This window comes from Calypte anna, chromosome 3, assembly GCF_003957555.1.
Source record: "Calypte anna isolate BGI_N300 chromosome 3, bCalAnn1_v1.p, whole genome shotgun sequence".
NCBI lineage: Eukaryota > Metazoa > Chordata > Aves > Apodiformes > Trochilidae > Calypte > Calypte anna.
The window spans coordinates 6,776,599-6,795,793 of record NC_044246.1 but is presented as its reverse complement, the minus strand read 5'-3'; the positions used below and the strand labels follow the sequence as shown (position 1 = coordinate 6,795,793).

Genomic DNA, 19,195 nt, shown 5'->3' with positions numbered 1-19,195 from the left:
ATACGTGCTTCAAAACTTCATCTCTGGGCTGCTGGCCTGGCTTAAAGAAAAAAATAAAATAAAATGAAAAATCCCTATCCAGAGTAAATTATTCACAAGAATTGAACCAGAATTGTTTAAAAAGAATTCTTAATTTTTTGTCATCTCTTACATGTATCTTGTACCCTTGTTAGAGTACTTGGAAAAGCACCACAAAAGATCTTTTATGTATTCTAAAACTGGGTAAGTCTTTCCTGGACAGTATCCCCTCCATTTCATGAATTCAGAGAAATCAGTGTTAGGGGTTGGAAGGGACCTTGAGAGATCATTGAGTCCAACCCCCCTGCCAGAGCAGGGTCACCTGGTGTAGGTCACACCGGAACACATCCAGGTGAGTTGTGAAAGTCTCCAGAGAAGGTGACTCCACAACTGGACAGTCTGTTCCAGTGCTCCATCACCATGACAGTGGAAAAGCTTTTTCTTATATTTACATGAAACCCCCTATGCTTCACCATGCATCCCTTACCCCATGTCCTAGCGTTGGTCATCACTAAGACCTTGGTTCCATTGCCCTCACACTCACCCTTTACAGATTTGTAAAACAAGGTCACCCCTCAGCCTCCTCTTCTCCAAGCTGGAGAGACCCAGCTTCCTCTGCCTTTCCTCATAAAGATATTCCACCCCCTTCATCATCCTGGAGGCTCTACACTGGACCTCAAGCAGTTCACTGTCCTTCTTGAACTGAGGGACCCAGAACTGGACACAAAACTGGACACAACTTCAGAGATATATTCTTACAATGGCTTTTCAAGATAGTTTCATGGAACTGAAACATTCCTACCTGATAAACTAGGAGACCCTTTTCCTTCACAATTTACCTTTGTTCTGGAAACAAGAATGAAGTTTACTCAAAGTATCAGCTGACAATTTAAAGCAACAAACTAATAAAGATATTATTCTTAGTAAAAACATTTGCATAATTACAAGGAGTAATTTTTCCAAACAGGCTGTCACAATGACAAGTTTTGGAGGGAAAGGTGAAGATGATGATCAGTGTATGATACCACGTGTGAAGGGCTAAAGTAATTGCACAGCATTTGAAACCCCTTGTTTGTACACAGGGTAAACACCACCACTGCTAAACACCAACTGCTCTGTCAGGCTGGTTCTGCCACAGCTGTATGCACTGAACTGTGTGCAACTGATTCCAAAAAAACAAATAAAGAAACCAAACTGTACAAGTCAAATTTTGACCTCACTCACACAACTAAAATTTCAGACTAACGTGGCATTCTGCTTCCAAATGTAAGAACAGAGTGGTGGAGAGAGATACTCCGGGCATTAAGTTGGTTTCTGAAAGTGCAAGTTACAAAAAAGAAAGCAAAGAGGATTTCAATTCTTACAGGCTACCTATTTCAGCAACAAGTTTTCATTTATATTAGGATTTTTTTACTGCGTTTTTGGCAATCTAAAGGAGCATTCTAATGATGAACTGTTCCAGCAACAAGGACATGTCCCAAGTCCTTTCATAGAGGGGGAGGAAAAGGTGAAAGACCCATTTAGAAATTATTTTTGTAAGTCTTCAAAAGATGACATATTGAAAAACATTCCTTTAAGAACACACACAAATAATTTAAGAACCTCACAGCAGCCTTTATACTTTCAGATTCATGGTACAACATGCATATTAATTTTGACATTATCTGTTCAGACTATTGCACACACTTTTTTGTTGGCATTTAAAGGATTCTTACATGGCAACATCATTGACAGCTTAACCTTTATTAAACTGTCAATACAAGATGATTGTTCTAGCATTAAGTCAGATGAAGACACTACAAAAACTATATAGCTATTAATAGATTACAGATAAGAACATTCTTTTTATAATTTGGTCTTTTTACACAATTAGATACCAAAAAACGAAGCGTTTCTGTCATAATATTTTACTAAATTAGCACTTAAATAACACCTGAGGCACTTTTCAAGACTATTAAAAGCTATGAACAATTAGCTCACTCAAGAGTTAAATGTGAAGAACAAGCCTGTTACCAACTCTTACTTATTGCAACTGTTAGTATTGCTACTGTTTGCTTTTAAAACCTAGGTACCCAGAAGCTTAAGGAGTTTGTAAGACACTGGAGTCCACTCCAAGCTTTCTGTCTGTCTGTAGTAATAATGATCCTTCTCTCATAATTTTCACATACAAAAAGTTGTTTAAATATGAATTAAGCTTCACAACATAACTGTAAGGTAGGGAGTGCCATTACCATCTACACAGAGTAGAAACAGACTGTGCCTTGTTGAAAGGAAAAGGAAGCATGAGGTGGACAACCCCATGGGCTCAGTCATCCTACTTCATGTTCTGTGACAATAGAACATCTCTCATATTGCTCCAGGACATTGTATCATTTGATAGTTCTAACTACAATCATTGTCATAAAGTAATTTAAAACCTGATATTACTCAAAGAAAACAACATATGTTTCCAAACACAAGCCTAAGTATGGAGCAGACATTTTTAAAGATCTGTTGTACTTCAGATGTTCTTGGATCACTCAGTGTAAAGTATTTACTGACTTTACAAAACTATCATATCATATTTCTGTACCTGGAGTTGCCAAACCACATTAAACAAGTCTTCAAATTCCATTCCACATATCCATAGCCAATGGGACAAAAATTCTTGCCCCTGACTTCAAAGCCCTCATAGGGACAAGAGGGCTTTGCAGCTTCTACATCTCATCCTACATACAGCTGCTCAGCTAAAGTATTTGAGCAAGAAATAAAAATAAATAAAATATATTGCTATGACTAAAAGATGTGCAATGCACACATAGTCCCAAGTCAACAGCACAGGGCAGATCTGAAATATAAATTACTTGATCAAAAATTAAAAACTTTAAAGGAAGTTATTGGGACGAAGGGAAGGCAGCTCTTTTCAGTTCAAAGGGTTTTCTTCTGGGATTTTCTTGTTCCTTCTGGCAAGTAGACCATTAAAACAAAATGTTCACCCACAAGGGCCACAATTAATCAGTATCATATCCCAGAATGGGTCCCAGCCATTTCTCGACCTCTGCCACAGACAACTTCTTTCTTTGTGCATAATCTTCAACCTGCAAAGGGACCACAAAACATGATGATGATTTGGGAACTCCACCCTTTGCTGTCTACAGAATTCTTTGGAACACCTTCTCATAAGGTCATTTTTGGATAATGTAACATTACCACGATGCACAGTCCAAGTTACCTGATCTTTACATATCTTGCCAACAGCAAAATACTTGGATTTGGGATTGGAAAAGTAGAGGCCAGAAACTGCAGAAGCAGGAAGCATTGCCAGTGATTCAGTTAAACCAATGCCTGGAAAAGAGAATAAAAATTTTATTCTCTCAGCTGATAATAAGCCTGGTTTTTTGGTTTTTTGTTTTGTTTTATCAACTTCAGGCAAATTCAAAAACCAGGAAGCTTTCAGATAAACCAAAACAAAATAAAAAACCCACCATTTCTTCTCTATTAAAAAAAAACTACACATAGTTTAAAATATATTACAGACTGTCCTTACAGGTCTACTGTAGAGTAACTATAGAGTTTGAAGGAAAAAAAAAAAACATTTTGGCAAACAGAATGTGTAAGCACTGGTTCTCAAATACATGAAGGCATTTTTGGAATTGTGGAAGCAGTAGCGAAAGGCCCGACACATAAAAGAATAGAAGAAAACAAATGGAATTAATTTGTTTTTTTAAGAGTCACCATCTCAAGGTTTCTGTGGCCCAGAAAACACATTGCTGAACTGGCTTTCTTTCTGTGTATATCTGGAATGACTTCTTGCAATCAATGATGCCAGAATTTCTGTCTGGACAGCAAAATCCTGTTTGCATGTAATCTGCTAATTAGGGACATAACTCACCAAAAGCATTGTCAGGATTTTGCAAAGTCTTCCCTGAATGAGGCAAAATTAAAATGGCAATGGAAAGGGGAAGACAGCAATTCCCTAAACCCCTTCATTTCCCTTTTTTAAAATAGCTCTGCACCACCTAACCTGCTGTTTTGCTACCATTTCATTCTTTTATTCACACAAAAGCAGTTTCAGGATCTCAGTGGAGCAGACAGAGGTACCTGTTGTCTCCTCAATGTTTGCCAGTTTCCACATAGTGAGTTTTTCTGTATGGTCAGGCTGGCTTGGATACCCAGGGGCAGGGCGGATTCCCTCGTATTTAATCCTGCGCAGGTCAGAGAGATCCAGGTGCTCAGTACTGCAGTAAGCCCAGAATTCCCTCCGGACCCTTTCATGCAGCTCCTCAGCAAATGCCTTGGAATGGAATGGAAACAATTTTTTTTGTGTGTGTTTGTTTTAATCTGTGCAGATTGATGCCATTTTTTGAGGATAAACAATATAAAGACTTTCCCCCCATTCCTGTTTTAGTCTTTAAGGGGGCTCTTATCATAGGTGAGAAATTTGATAGCATTAAAACTCATATACAATACTTATTTTGCAAATTCAACTGTTTCAAGTTTTACTCTTATTGGAAGACTTTTTTTTGCCTTGTCCTGCTTTGAAATCCTATATACTCAGAGAGGTAAACATGTGGACAAGTAACTGGTAAAGCTGGAGTTCATCAGCCTGCAGTAGCAATACCTCATTACAGCACTGACGTCACTAGGTCCTGACTATCGGGGTATCTCATCCAGATCCACCTGTGGAAGGGCACAACATTTATGTATCCATGCCAGTGCCAGGTGTAAGGAAATGCTGCTGTGCTTTCCTCCAGCTGGAAGTGGGCAGAAGCTTTTCTTAACTGCTCTTCCTATTTCCAGTATTTTGCCTGCAATGATTGGCTTCAGGAATAATTTCCAATTCAATAATTATCTTTAGATGGGATCTAGTAAAAAATCTGAAGCTTTTGTAGCTTGAGCTGTTGTAGCTAGAGCTAACCTCATTTGCATTGCACCAAAGGTTTAAGATTTAAAATGGTTACTTAGCTGGAAGCATGGGGCCAGGCAGATGGGGATAGAGGAGTAAGACAGAAGGTTTGGCATTTTCTAAACCACTTCAGTTAGAGCTTTGTTTGAGTAGTTGTGTGTAAGCCTAAAACTTGTTAAAAAGACCTGAACCCTGGGTATGTCACCATGGTCACCATTAAAGTAGAAGGCATGTCTACAGCTAAGTAATATAATTGTTGGGTCACACCTGGGTTCAAACACATTAACACATTCTCATGTGGATAAAATAAGATTTAAAGGTAGTTCTTTTTCAACAGTCTTGTTTTAAAATGTAAACATCAAAACATCAAAATCCTCATAAAGACCTCAGAGATGCTTCTGCAGCTGGGAGATACGGACAGGAGAGAACCCTCTGGCTCAGACTCCTCTCAAGCCAGTTTCAGTAGAACCAGTTCACTTTCAGATTTAATGCAGAGCACACATTAGAGGCAACAGTCTACATTTATGCTAAAACTTGAAATAGCAACGTGTCAAGCAGGTTTATTACACAATCAAAAGCTTTTCAAGGACACACAATGAAATTCCATACCTCTGCCAACCGATCACCAAGAGCCTTCACCATTATGATGTTATATTCATCATCCTGTTTCCTAAATTCATTGCAGAGCTCATCCACACCAAAGCAGGCCACAGCAAAGAGGCCCAAGTAGTCACAAACACCAGAATCCAGTGGTGCTATAAAGTCAGAGAGGCAATAATATGGATCTGTGCTGGCAGAGTCCTTTTCAGCCTAAAGTAACAGAAACAATGCAACAAATATTTTAAAATATATTAAATCTTAGTCTACTATTTATCTAAAGCTCGGTATTAAGAATGAAGGACTTAAGGAAATTGTCAAACACCAAACTAGTTTTTGAGCCATGATGGCTTTCTTGTTCTTGAATTAGAAGAAAAAACACCTCTCTTATTCCAAGGGTGTTTGGATCACTAAAGAACAAAATGTCAAAGGACAGAGATGCTGTGCTCAGTACATATAGAGAGATGCTTTGCTTCTATTTACAGCTAGTAAGACTTAGCAGCTTATTCTTCAGATGTGTTAAGGAACAAAATAAGAAACACTCTTGTGCCAACCATTAAGTAAAAGGAGGAATTTTCCATCTCCAGATGGAAACTTTTGTTAACAAAACTGATGGCTGATAGTTGGCATCTTAGTTATACAAACTGCAGAATTCTTCAGCAAATCCCATTTTAGAATGGCTGTAGGTTTATAAATACTCCTAGATTCTTATGCTACAAGCCATATGCTCAGAAACTGGGACAAAACAACACCCTAGGATGTAGGTTTACATTAGCCACATGCAAAAAAAAACAAAATGCATCTTTCACTACTGAAAAGTCGAATCCCAAGCAAAGTTCAATTGGGTTTACACAAATAGCAAATATTTCTCTCACTGGATCCTTTTCCAAAACACAAAAAAGGGAATAGAAAAAGGTGTCTGGGCCATAGCACCTAACAAGAACTTTTACAGTCAGAGATCTTACCAGTGTATTCACTGTGAGAACATGCTATTTAAAAAGTGGCACAGCTCTTGTAAATCTACCCAGTTTACAGAGACATAAAAGTTACTTCATGGCAATGAATTGGCTGAAGATTCCTCTTCACCTTTTCCTATTCTGCAACAGCACTTTAAAGATGTTTCTGTTTGCTCCCAACTGCAGTTTGATAAACAACAAGAACACCACAAAACAAAGTAAAATGGTCAACTGCCCCCTAGTTCCTATGACTTCTTAGGTTGCAGAAAGAACCCTAAAACTGAAGAAATATCTGCTTTCCACATAGGTGAAATCTATGTTAAGTTGAAGATTCTTTTGTAATGATCAAAGTTATGGAAAATTCTAAATGAATTTTCAAGTTTTGAATTTGCATCACATCATTAATAGTGCCAATATCACAGAGAGAACTCTGCATTGAAAGAAACGTTTTATATGAAAAACAGGAGACAATTATTCTCTTCTGCAATGCCCTGTCGAAGCCTCTGCTAAATAACTATATAAAACAGATTGGAAGAGATGCAGACAAAATACAGGGTCCAGAAGAACATTATCCAAAATAGCAGAGAGGCCTTAACTTTGGAGGAAAGCCTGAAGTGGGAATATTGACAAAAAGACTAAGGAAAATAATAGTATTCTAGTAGTAAAAACCATTACAAGGAGAACATCAAATCAGAAATTCTTCTGGAGAGAACCCTGGGAAATGGCCAGAAAAATAATCTGTAGTAAACTTGATTTACTAGGGATATGAAAATGTTTAACAAGGTAGTAAGGCCCTGGAACAGTCCTGCCTGAAGGCTTCTGAGAACAATTTATATAAATCTCTGCCATGGATTGTCAAGGTACACTAGTTCCATCTCCATGCAACAGATACTCTGTTCCAGTTCTCTGGACAGATAAACTTTAAGTCACGGTTTCTTTAGTACAGTTCTTCAAAAATGGCACAGGACTCTCCTCACAGAATACTGCACCTCAGAAATTTAAGTATTTTTTACATTTATTTCTGTCATGTTTGATCACTCTGAACATGTGAGCTAGGAAGAAGCTGAGTCAGAAGGTAGGGAAGAAGGAAAGATTTCAATATATTGAAAATGTTTAATCTATCAAAATAAATGCATATCTAGGGAAGCCTGATTCAAGCACAAATACTTAGAATAATTATACTCTCAAACAGAATTAGCAGCCAACAAATTCTAAACTGCTTCTTCATATGGGAAATTTTACATTAAAATTAAGACTGTGAAAAATACTTGTCTCTAGTGAGCTTTATTTTCCAGGTATTTTAATTGTAAGTGGCTTTAAACTTTAACATAATCAAGCAGAATTTTTCATCTAAGGCAGAATCCAGGAATACTAAAGAATTAAGGTTTACTTGTAATTTAGCACACAAGATCTATGTGATGAATTCATACAGCAGTCTTTAGCACATCTTAAATATTAAAATGACAGAAGATGCACATCACATCTGAAGATGTCAAATTTCTAAAGCATTTTGTACAACTACAACAATGCAAAATACTGCAGCTCTTACAATAGAAATACCTGGGGTCATCACTAATAAGATCTTGTTATTACTGAAAGAAATTGTAAGATAATGATTTCAGAAAGATTGCAACAACCATTTTCTGCAGTTTTTAATAAGGCACTTCTTGAAATTAAACCCCAAACACTTTATTTAACATGTTCTTTCATTGTACCTGTTGCCTCAAGCCATAAAATGTTGCTATTGGTTCAGAAGATCCCACTGCCTCTTCTACAGCATATAAATGGATATCATCTTGAACACTTTGAGCTGGCCAGAACCCAACCACACCTCTGGCTTTAAATTTCTTTTGATTAATCAATGTTGTCAGTAGATTTTGAGCATCATTATAAACTCTCTTTGCTTCTTCACCTATCAAAAAAAGAGAGAATCCTTTAGAAAAGGTAGTTTTTCCCAGATGGGCAAATGGGTTTAAGAATTGCTGAAGATTGGTTCATTTTCCAGGTAATTCTCTGATGACTGCAACCATCTTTTAGCTACAGCAAACAGAGACAGCAGAGTAATTATGTCCATACAGCTGTAAAAACATGTATCTTGGGGAAAAATACCCAAAACATTTCAGTCAGCATCATTCTAACAGAGGCAGAGGATGTAGAATAAAATGAGCAACAGAGAACCTGTGGGTGCACCTATACGACTGCAGTGCAGCAGATGCAGAACACTGATTTTAGTGTCATCCTTGCAGTTCAGTTATGAACTTCAAGGCCCACTGGATTTTCAAAAAAGAGCTGAGCACTCTCTTGTCACTTTCACATGCAATGCAAACACAAATATTTTAAGTGTTCTGCTGCCATTTTAATTATTAAAATATCTCCCTTTGTTTTGGTGGGTGAATTCTAAACAAGATGACTGAGCTTTTTTTTTCCCCCACTTATTTTTCAGCCTCCCATGCCAAAACTTGGTTTACCAGGTGTTGTTTTGAAGAAGTTGTTTTAGTGACACGAGGTTTCCATGGATATTCACTATTGCTATGTTTTGCAGAACAGTCAGGATCTCAATGCAGCATGGCAGGTCTGTTAGGATTATTTCCATGCAAGAAATGCAATTTCAATACTCACCTACAGTTTTATCATTAAATATTTTAGGGAAACCCCTGTTGGGATACTTTCCCCTAAGTTGCCAGACATCAAAGAAAGGCTTCCAATCAATGTAGTCTACCAGCCTCTTCAGGTCATAATCTTCAAAGACTTTCGTGCCAAGGAATTTTGGTTTAACTGTAGGAATCAGAAGAACAATCTGGCATGATGGAAGTAATTTTATATTGCTTTTATAGTGCAGCATAACTGATGCTCGCCAGCCTCTATCACTCCAAATGATCTCTCCCAAAGTCAGTCTCTTAATAATTCTCACTCTCATATCACTCCCAAGTTATACCATACTCTACAGTAACAATGTGATTTTTAAAAAAAGCATAAAAGGCAAACAGAAGTTGGAATAGAAAATGTGAGGCTTTTTGTTCTTTCATATATATCTACAAAACAGAAGACAAAAAAACCTAAACAACTTAACAATATATAACATATGGGCATATATCTTTCATATTTACAAATCCCACTTTCTATACAGACATATTATGTCCTCTTGTAGAACACTTCTTTAAATTAGTATCTGATTTATAAGGACTTTGGCAACCACTACACATTTGTTGAGATGCATGTGCACAAAGGTAAAAGTGAAATGGATCTATGTTATGATGTAGCCATAAGTTTTGCACTTGTTTTGTGAATAATTGATAAAACAGCCTTAAGATAAACTACTGAAAATTAGCATCTTGTTGCATCTTGAAAATGAAATGACAGAAAGCAGCAAAGTGTTAATTTCATTGTAGGATGCAGCTTTTGTGGGATGCTCTTTATACTTCTACTCTCTGATTTTAAAAAATAAGTAAAAGAAACTGGTACAGAAACTAACAGTGGAAGAGTAGGAGTAAGTGTGAGGAGGAATTAAATATAAATGCCATGTCACAACGTGTGTTCCTTAAATATAGTATAGTAAGCTTTGCAAATCATGAACCAGTCCAACATTATTTTGCAAGGCAGGCATTAGACTTATCTTTGACTATAGTTTTATCAGGATAACTTGTTGTATTAGGTTTTTTTAATACATTTTTTAAAAATTTATATGCATATATATTAGCATATAGATTTAATTAACTATTAAAATATTTTTAAATACACTGTAAAAACATAAAGCAGAAATGGGACACACAAATTTATGCAAAAAAATAAATCTCTGCTCAGACAGATATCTATTTACTCAAGTTTTTACACTAATATATCCTGAAGTTCAATGATGCATACTCTAATTAAATACATATATAAAAATAAAATCATAAAATAAAAATATAAATAAAATAAAACATACAGCAAGAAGAGGCAACATTTAAGCTGACCTGGTTTATGGCCTGATAACCAGTCATTATGGAAACCTTTTTTTCTAGCTTGCTGTAAGGACAAGTATCTTCTTTCCTGTATGGACATAAAGGTTAATTTCACAAAGCCATTCATCTTTCAGACACATAAACTCCAACTGTTGACTTAGTGGTAGTGTTTTGCTCAAAGTGGTTTCCATGACAGATCTGACAACAATTTCAGTTGCAACAACCCCCAGTTGACAAATATAAAGCCAGACTGCATCACAATCATACTGCTATTTTTTTCTGTACACTTCTAGTGAAAATGGCTTACCAGATTTCTACTTCCTCTGAACTACACCAGAAGATTCTTTATTTAAATAACATGAAAATACAGGTACAGCAAGATACTGTCCTATGGCCTGCAAAAAGTTTAGGACTGCAGTGACACCATCACCAGTGCTCACAGCAAGCCTCTGGGCAAATTACTGACCCTTCTGAAAGGCACAGACAATTTACAGCCATTAAGAAATCATGCTGACCTCTACTCAAAGAAGAGTGATACACTCAGCTTAGTGGACTGGTTCCCTGTGACTGGTTCCCTTGGTCAAGCCAGATGTTCTCAGCAGTAGGCCTCAAGCTTTGTCGTTCTTTATCAAGAGTGAAGGTAAGAGCAGATGACCTTCAGTTTGCTCCTGTGTTTATCTATGGCTCAAAGGATTCATAAATTAACTGTTCCCCACTGTCATTTTGCACAATCCATCTCCACTTTCCATTGCTTCCTTCTCTTCACTTTCCTAAAATGGCAGCCTCAGCTCTCTACTCTAAGACTGTTCAGATCCCTAACCCAAATGTTCATATGAACACATGAGCAAAGGATTGTGTTGTAAAATACTCATTAGAGTGTGGCTTAATACCAGCAAAAGCAACCAGTGCCATGTTAGTTACCCCAGTGTAGTTCCCTGTTTCCAGCTACTGCTCCAGAGAGCACTGCTGTTCTGTAGGCTACACAGAGCTGACATGACTGCCTGCTACATGAGGATGCCCTTGATACCACTGACTGCCCACTGGAATATATGTTAGACTTAGAGAAAATTTCCCCTATAGGCTAGAAAATTTGATTTCATTAGCACTTCTGGAAGTGTTCCATCAGTTCTACTGCATGCTTTTAATCAGCACAAATATACTTGAAGGTCTCCATAAGGAGCTGAAACTAAGAGTTAATGAGACAAGTGCCAACCACTTCAACCAAAAAAAGCTCAAGCTATTGTATTTGTACCTTGAGAGACTCATAGTGTTCTTGCCTAATTTCTTCATATTCCTCTGATATTTCTTCAAAGAAATCATCCTTTAAACTTTCATCTAAGAGCTGGGAGCACTGAAAAAAATTAAAAGAAAGCACTAAGTACATATGGTTACCATAGTACAGTAAGGATAAGGTATGCTCTTCACACTACATTATCTTTCAAACTCGTTTCCAACTACACTCAACAACACTAAACTAAGCCTTACCAATAACTTGCAAACTAGGTTCAAAACATATTTTAAGAACATTAAAATTACTGATAGTACTGTCTTACTGCACAGGTAGTATTAGCAGAGCCAAGTCTGGCTCTGGAAAGACCCAAGAGGAGAATACTCCAACACTTTAAAGAATATTTGTAGAAACAGCACACAGCTTGGCCTACTTCTTTCCAGCAGGTATTTGCCAGCTAAGACTACCCATGTGTCTGATAGAGAGATCCAGCCCAGAAACCTTCAGTTCATCATTACTGATGTTGCCATATCACCAACTTCAGAAATACATCCAAAATAGAGAATAGCAAATGACATCTAACCCCATTGCTCTTCACTATAAAACATCTCAAAATTCCAGTCAGGGACTCAGAGTAAAACATGTCACCCTCACTAGAGAAATGGACATTTAGACAAAGGCATCCAGTGACACAAATCAGATGAGATAACCACATGGCAGCAAAAGATAACTGAAGTGACAGTAGTTCAGAAACCAGCCTCTGTCACCCATCTTCAATTTTCTGCCATAATGGAAAGCCTTAGAGAAAAGGATGAAAGGCACAACAGAAAAAACAGAGGATATATTTTTGCATGGATGAGAAGCTATAACTTAGAACTTACAACCACCACACTCTTGGATGCATCCAGGACATGAATTACAGGTGCGCTATATCGTGGGGCAATTTTAACAGCTGTGTGTGTTCTTAAATGAAAAAGAAAAAGAGTGAGTGTTTCACAACATAAAGATAAAAGAAAAAAAAAATAAAAGACAAAACAAGAAAGGCAAAACCACCAGTAAAATTAATAAATATTGACTTAATGCACAGACCTGAAGTTCAAAAGGAAAGCAATGCATCCATGTGCTATGCATGGATGACTAAACACAGTATTTAATAATAGGTACATAAGCACTTTTCTCCAAAAGTATCAGAATGCTTCAAAATAATGTGCATTCCCATTCCCTCACTGATTACCAGCTGACTGAAAAGCAGCAACTCATTGCTTTAAGTCTCAGAAAAATCCAGTGAGTATGTTCCAAACTAAGTCTACCAAAGACCGTTTTTTCTTAATCTTTTTTGCAAATCTTATATTTTCCCCTCTCACATACAAGTTTCTGGGTCTACCAATTAGAATAATATATTTCAATCATGATTATTCTATTTCCATAATGCTCTACAGGGCTGGAGGCACAAGCTCTTGACTCACCTGAAGAAAAAATTCTGCCAGTGGTCAAAAAATACTACAAATTTGCACCTGATTGGTAAGTCAAGTTGTTCACATAAAAACCTCACAATTTATCCATTTACTCATATTCCAGTCCTCATGAAAATCATTCAGTAAATAATAAAGAATCACTTCTATATTACAGTACTCTGTTGATCAAATTGAAGTTCGGAGTCCTAAACTGAAGCCTAAGCTGTCACATGAAATGCAGCTGGCTGCTACCCCTGCTGCTCCACCTCCTGGCAAAACGTACAAGAAAGTGCAGGAACTTGACCTTGCAAGTCAAAGTTCAGTTTACTTTTTTGAATGCTAAAGTTAAGCACAATTTTTTAAATTAATTTAAATCAGAACCCAGGAAGCAATCTTCCACAGCAAAGATCCCATTTTTATTCAGGTTCTGTCAAATATTTAAAGTACTTGGACATGGTGGTAACCAATGAGTGTGCAATACAGCTGTGTAACCAGCTGTCCAGGATTGTTTTTAATTTGCTTCTAGTTTGTTTTGTTTTTTTCTCTCCACTTTTGATCTTGGCAACTCAATTTTTTTTCTAGAAAAAAATATTGTAACTTCTGTTTTGATAGAAACAAAGGAAATTAAGAGGGCATGGCCCTACAGTGACATTGGTCAACTAGTACATACTGGTTTTCTACTGTTTTAAAAAGAGCATAACCACAACAAATCTATCACCATTATTTGTCAGCATCTGGATTTCCCAAAGCAGTAGAGTAAGAATGCAAACATCATAATTATTGTAAGTTATGAAGAAACTCTTATTATATAGATTCAGTAGATTGAAGCCCAGCCTCTTTCAAACTAACCTCACTTTCCACCCTTTCAGAAATGATACCTATTATTCCAGAGATATTCCAGATAATGATGTCCACTTATCACTTAGCAAGCTCTGACATGTACACAGCCTTCCAGAATGCACACATGAGGTTAAACTTGGCAATAAATTACATGTACTACCAGTCCAACCTTCCATAAAGAGTATGTTTACTTGACATATATTTTAAAGAAATTGTACGTGTCCAGGCAGATGCATAAATACATACATAAGTACAGTTCACATGAATTAAATTACTATTTATATCAACAAAATTATACATTAATTCTTCAAGAATTTCCATATGGAAGCATAAAAATAGTGCTGCCTTGCTGTTGGCTACATTAATCTCTGTGAATAAATTATACAAAGTTGTTTGATGCTGGTTATTTGACATCAATTACTAGGCCATAACACCCTGTGTATAAACACTAAAAGGACAGAGAGAAATGGCTCTCCTAAGACCTTCACTTAAAATAAAAAGCCTTCCCCCCCCCTTTGAGAAAAACCCCTCCATGTTTGTTCTCAGTATCAAACCCAGAAGAAAGAAGAATCATCTGGAGAAGGAGAAAATTTATACACTTAGCCTTTAATTTTAACTGCAAGAGCAAAAGAGACAGGTATTGATCCTTCCCTTCACTGTCTGTCAAACTATGGGATGATTTCTAAGGCCAAAACTCAGAATAAATTGAGCTAATGGTTCTGCTAGAATATGTTCTACCCTAAAAAAGAAATCAACACTGCTAATAGCTTCTACTTCTGCAAGAATTGACCTTGGTAATCTTCTGAGCTGTCACCTAACCCAACATTCTGTATATCAACCAGTTCCCAAGGTGTGACCCAAGGCCATTACACATGCCTGGAACACGGTTGTGGTAATATTAATACTGGGTGTCAGAGAGCTGTCAACACTGATCTTCAGGACATCATAGCAGCTCTATTACTGCATTTGAAAAGACCTGAAAGAACTAGATCTGAACAGAAAAGCTCAGTCTATCAAAGCAAAATGGTGACTACTTCAAGGCAAGCAGCTAGAATTTATTCCCTCTCACCCTGCTTGAACAGGATGGAGGTCTCAACCCAACCAGCATGGTGCTGAATGGTGATGCAGGAAAACACAATAACTTGCTTAAAGATAATAGCTCCCTGAAGTCAGCATGACCATTTCTAATCTCAAAATCCTGCCTGTTTCAGAATGTTTTGGTGAATCAAAGCAGATCATTTAACTCCTTGGAAGAACAGAATTGTATTCATACACCTATGTGTGTGTGAACTCTCAGAAGGGAATGTAATACTTTCACATACAATATACACTTGCAAAATACATAACATTCACAAAAATGAAATGTTTAAGATGCCCATTATTTGTTGAGTCCTAATTACATTTTACCTCCATATTCTAGGACTGCTGATATAAGACATAATATTTAGTCTAAAGTATATACATACCAGTACATGTGTTACGGAGGGACAACTAGGGAAAGGGAAAGAAATGGCTATAAATTTTCTTTTCCCTGGTTAACACTATTTTCATACACATCCCCCATCTTCCCAGCTGAGATATCTTACTTAGAAGTAGTTGCTCCTCCAATCAGCAAAGGAATCTTTATTGCCAATCTCTCCATTTCCTTGGCGACAAAAATCATTTCATCCAAAGAAGGGGTGATGAGACCAGACAGGCCAATTATATCTATTGCAGGTTCACAAAAACACATACAAGAAAAGTTTAGCAAATTCACTCTAGAAAGACACAGACATGATTACAGCAAAAGCTTCCTTCATCCATCAAATAGCTTCATGTGCCAGATAGAAAACAGTGAGATAAAAAGCAGGGGAGCTGCCAGTCTAGAAGAGAAGTTTGACCTAATTAGAAAGTGAAAGCTTTCCAAGAATGGAAGCAATGTCAGATTCTCAGTTTAGGATGTTTCCTCAATCCTCACAGATGCTCAACACCTACTGTACTGTTTCAGCAATATATAGTGCTTCTGATTAGCAAGCTTAAAACCTCAGAATTTTGGCACTTGGGAAGAAATAAGACAAAATAATTACAAGCTCTGCTCTTCGAAACAGCAAATTCTTTGAAACTTCACCACCTATGTTCCACACAATCTTTTCCAAGATGCAATTGACTGTTTCAAAGCAACTGTAACTTGTTTCAGAAAGTTTATTATTTATTAGAACAATTCATTCCTGATTTCACATTCACATATCTGGCAGGCTGAGTGCCAAGTTCTTTTACTGATTTAAGACCCAACATGAAGTTATTCAACCATTCCAAGTCTCCATTTATCCATGTGTGAAAAAAATATTAATACATATCTTATGGAGTTGTCCTTTTGATACAGGATTTCAGTTTCCCTTGCTAAGTTTCAGAGAAGTGACAATTACCATTGTTAATGCAAAAGCTCTGATTTATCTGCAGATAGCCTGGCCAAATCACACACAGCACAAGAATGCAATGCATAGCAATAAAAAAATGTGAGTGGGGTTTAAAATGAAACAGTTCAGGGATACTAATGAAAGCTTTCCATACCTGCTTTGTTCTCTACAGCAGCTCTCAGTATCTTATCACATGGAGTCATGACTCCCAAATCAATAACTCTGTGAAAAGAAGTGAGATGACACAAGATGCTTTTAAAAAAACAGGTAAAATTTCTACTAAAGGGCAAATACATTGCTCTTACTGTAAATGACTGGCCTAAAATTGAAGTTAAAATTAAGAGGAACAAACAAAGAAACATCTAAAGACCTCCGCTGGGGTTTTTAATTTAGGAAATACCTCTCAGTCTGGCAAAACTTTCAATATGTCAGAGTTCCAGCTGATAAAGTAGATAAGAAAATTCAAATGTAAGAGTAGACATCAGTCTACCAGAGGTTAGAGGTGGCGAGTGACAGCTGTAACCAACAGCAACAGCATTCAGGTTATTTGGACAATACAGAAAGGTTTTGTAGACATCATATCTTATGTCAGGAATGTAAGAGGATTCACATTATGGTTTGGGTTTTTTGTCATTAAAGCATGCATTTTGTGAAATGAGACACTGAACTTCCCTTGCTAGCATTTTATTCCTATTAACCTTCTTTTTCAAGTAGACCACCCCAACCTGCTAGTTTCATTTAGCCTCATTCATACTCTGATGAATGAACATTATGGATTCAGTTTATTAAGTCTAAATAAGGCTCAAGAAAGTCTGAAACCACCCGACTGAACTTCAAGAAACACTGAAATAGAACATACTGCATATACACTGCTACTGGCTTCAACTCTTTGGCTTAAAAAAGAGATAATTTTGAATTACAAAAACAACACTAAAGGATTGAACAGTAAGACACAGTTCCAGAGCAGATTCAGCTCTGTGCAACATTTGACTGACACTTGCAAAGGGCTCTGATGGAAATGTGCCCGTTCATTCCAACATGACCTCCAGGCCTGCTGCATGTGCACAGGCCCTGAAAGGGGTGGCTCTTCTTGAAGTTGTCTTTTGAAGCTCAGAAACAGAATGAGAATCTTATTTCTTATTTAACAAAAACATGCCCAAGTGAGTTTTTTTAAAGCCTCATAGGTAACAAACAGCTTGAAAAATATACTTAATATATGATTTGAATCTTAGAAGTTTTCTTTTTCCCAAGACACCACACAAGACATGCAGATGCCTGCCTACTACAATTATTGTATCCGATTTCTTCACACATTACACATCTGCTCATGACATCATATTTACTTTATTCTACTAATATAAAACAAATACAGAAAATGATGCTCTCATCTACATTCCTGTTGATGTTAAGCTCTGCTCATCTCAGATGCCAATTTATTAGGAAAAAGAAGTACCAAAGGAGAAGATTATACTCTCTCTTGCCTCCCTGTTAGTAACAGCTTGGTATGATCGGTGTTCCCAACCACAACTTGGGGAACAGAGGACAGTGCCTATGAAATGCCCACCTCTATTATCACCACAGCTGCAGCTACCCAAACATATTAATTAGCAAACCTTGTACAGCTGTGTTCCCAGCTACCTAATCTTGGTCTCTTTACCTGAAGTTATTGCAGCCCAGAACGACTCCCACAATGTTCTTGCCTATATCATGTACATCTCCTTTGACAGTTGCTAGTACTATTGTACCATGATAAGGATCCTGAAAGTTGAATAAATAACACAAGTTAAAAATACTGTGAATGCCCAGTAGGTTTGCACAGATCTTCAACTGTGTAATTCCCAATCCATGACTGAGACTCCTAGTGTAGTAGAAGCAATTGCAAAGCATAGTATAGCTAATACAGTCATATTTAAGAGTATTTTAAAAGATCCAGGCAATAAAAACGTGGACAAGAATAATTCTTACGAATTGCATGCATGATATTCAAACACCTGTGTATAAAGAAAATAATATAATAGCAGGTAAAACCATTCAGATCTGGGTAGCATTTTCTGCAGTGCAGTAAGTGAGCTCCTAAGGTACCTCTGCTCCAAATAGAAACCTCACCAATAAAGGGTTTAAATAGATTAAGAATTTAAAACAAAGAAGTATGAACATTCATAATTACATGACTGTGTATCACGAACAATCTTCCAATGCAATGTTGAGAAGAATGAGAGGTAATAGCAATAGCAGAAGGGGCTATTTCTGTATGCAGCACAAAGGAGACATTTCACTGCAGTCATCAGGCTACTTCAAACTACCCAAGCTGACCAAAGAGGCTGAAAGAAGAATCTTGAAAAAGGGAAGCTGTACTGACACAAACTGATCCCAGGCCTGTAGCTGCAATTTTGCTTCTGTGGTTGCAATTTTCTGGGGGGAAAAAAAAACTTTATACAGTACCAAGAGTGATACTAACATTTACCATGGTCCTAACACATATGTTGAATATAATCCTTGAATCCCCACCAATGCTGCTGTTTACCAAAATCTATTATCTCCCCAGTGCTCCCATTTTACAAAAGACTGGGAAACAGAGAACACAAAGTGGAGATCTGCAAGCCAGCCATTTTGGTACACCACTAAAAAAATGGGCAGCTGAAAATATCCTGTTGGAATGTAAGAAAAACTGGAAAAAGATATTAAGAACTAGGGAAAGAAAGAAAGAAGAAGTGTTGGCCACGTATTTCATACCCAATAACTACTGACTATTTAACTAGTGATATCCAAGAAAGAAACGTAAGAGCTGGATTTGCACATGACAAGGAAAATCAGTGCTGGGCAACAAACATGGATCAGAGCTCATGTTATTTTAAATAAACCCTATTTAGGGCACACTGT

The 19,195-nt window shown here is 37.0% G+C and overlaps 1 protein-coding gene across 2 annotated transcripts in view; it reads right to left on the bottom strand.

The window, feature by feature from the left end:
• Positions 1–1,617: 1,617 nt before the first annotated feature.
• MTR (5-methyltetrahydrofolate-homocysteine methyltransferase) overlaps positions 1,618–19,195 on the bottom strand; it is a 49,325-nt gene continuing 31,747 nt past the window's right edge. For both annotated transcript variants that reach the window (XM_030448303.1, XM_008496497.2), the window contains exons 22-33: positions 17,973–18,073; positions 16,470–16,537; positions 15,506–15,626; positions 12,507–12,588; positions 11,650–11,748; positions 10,410–10,485; positions 9,076–9,231; positions 8,172–8,368; positions 5,513–5,713; positions 4,099–4,291; positions 3,230–3,342; positions 1,618–3,095 (exon numbers count right to left, since the gene is read on the bottom strand). In XM_030448303.1, coding sequence (XP_030304163.1) covers positions 3,009–3,095; positions 3,230–3,342; positions 4,099–4,291; positions 5,513–5,713; positions 8,172–8,368; positions 9,076–9,231; positions 10,410–10,485; positions 11,650–11,748; positions 12,507–12,588; positions 15,506–15,626; positions 16,470–16,537; positions 17,973–18,073 — 1,494 coding nt within the window. In that variant the 3' untranslated portion in view covers positions 1,618–3,008. The remainder of the gene's footprint in view (positions 3,096–3,229; positions 3,343–4,098; positions 4,292–5,512; positions 5,714–8,171; positions 8,369–9,075; positions 9,232–10,409; positions 10,486–11,649; positions 11,749–12,506; positions 12,589–15,505; positions 15,627–16,469; positions 16,538–17,972; positions 18,074–19,195) is intronic.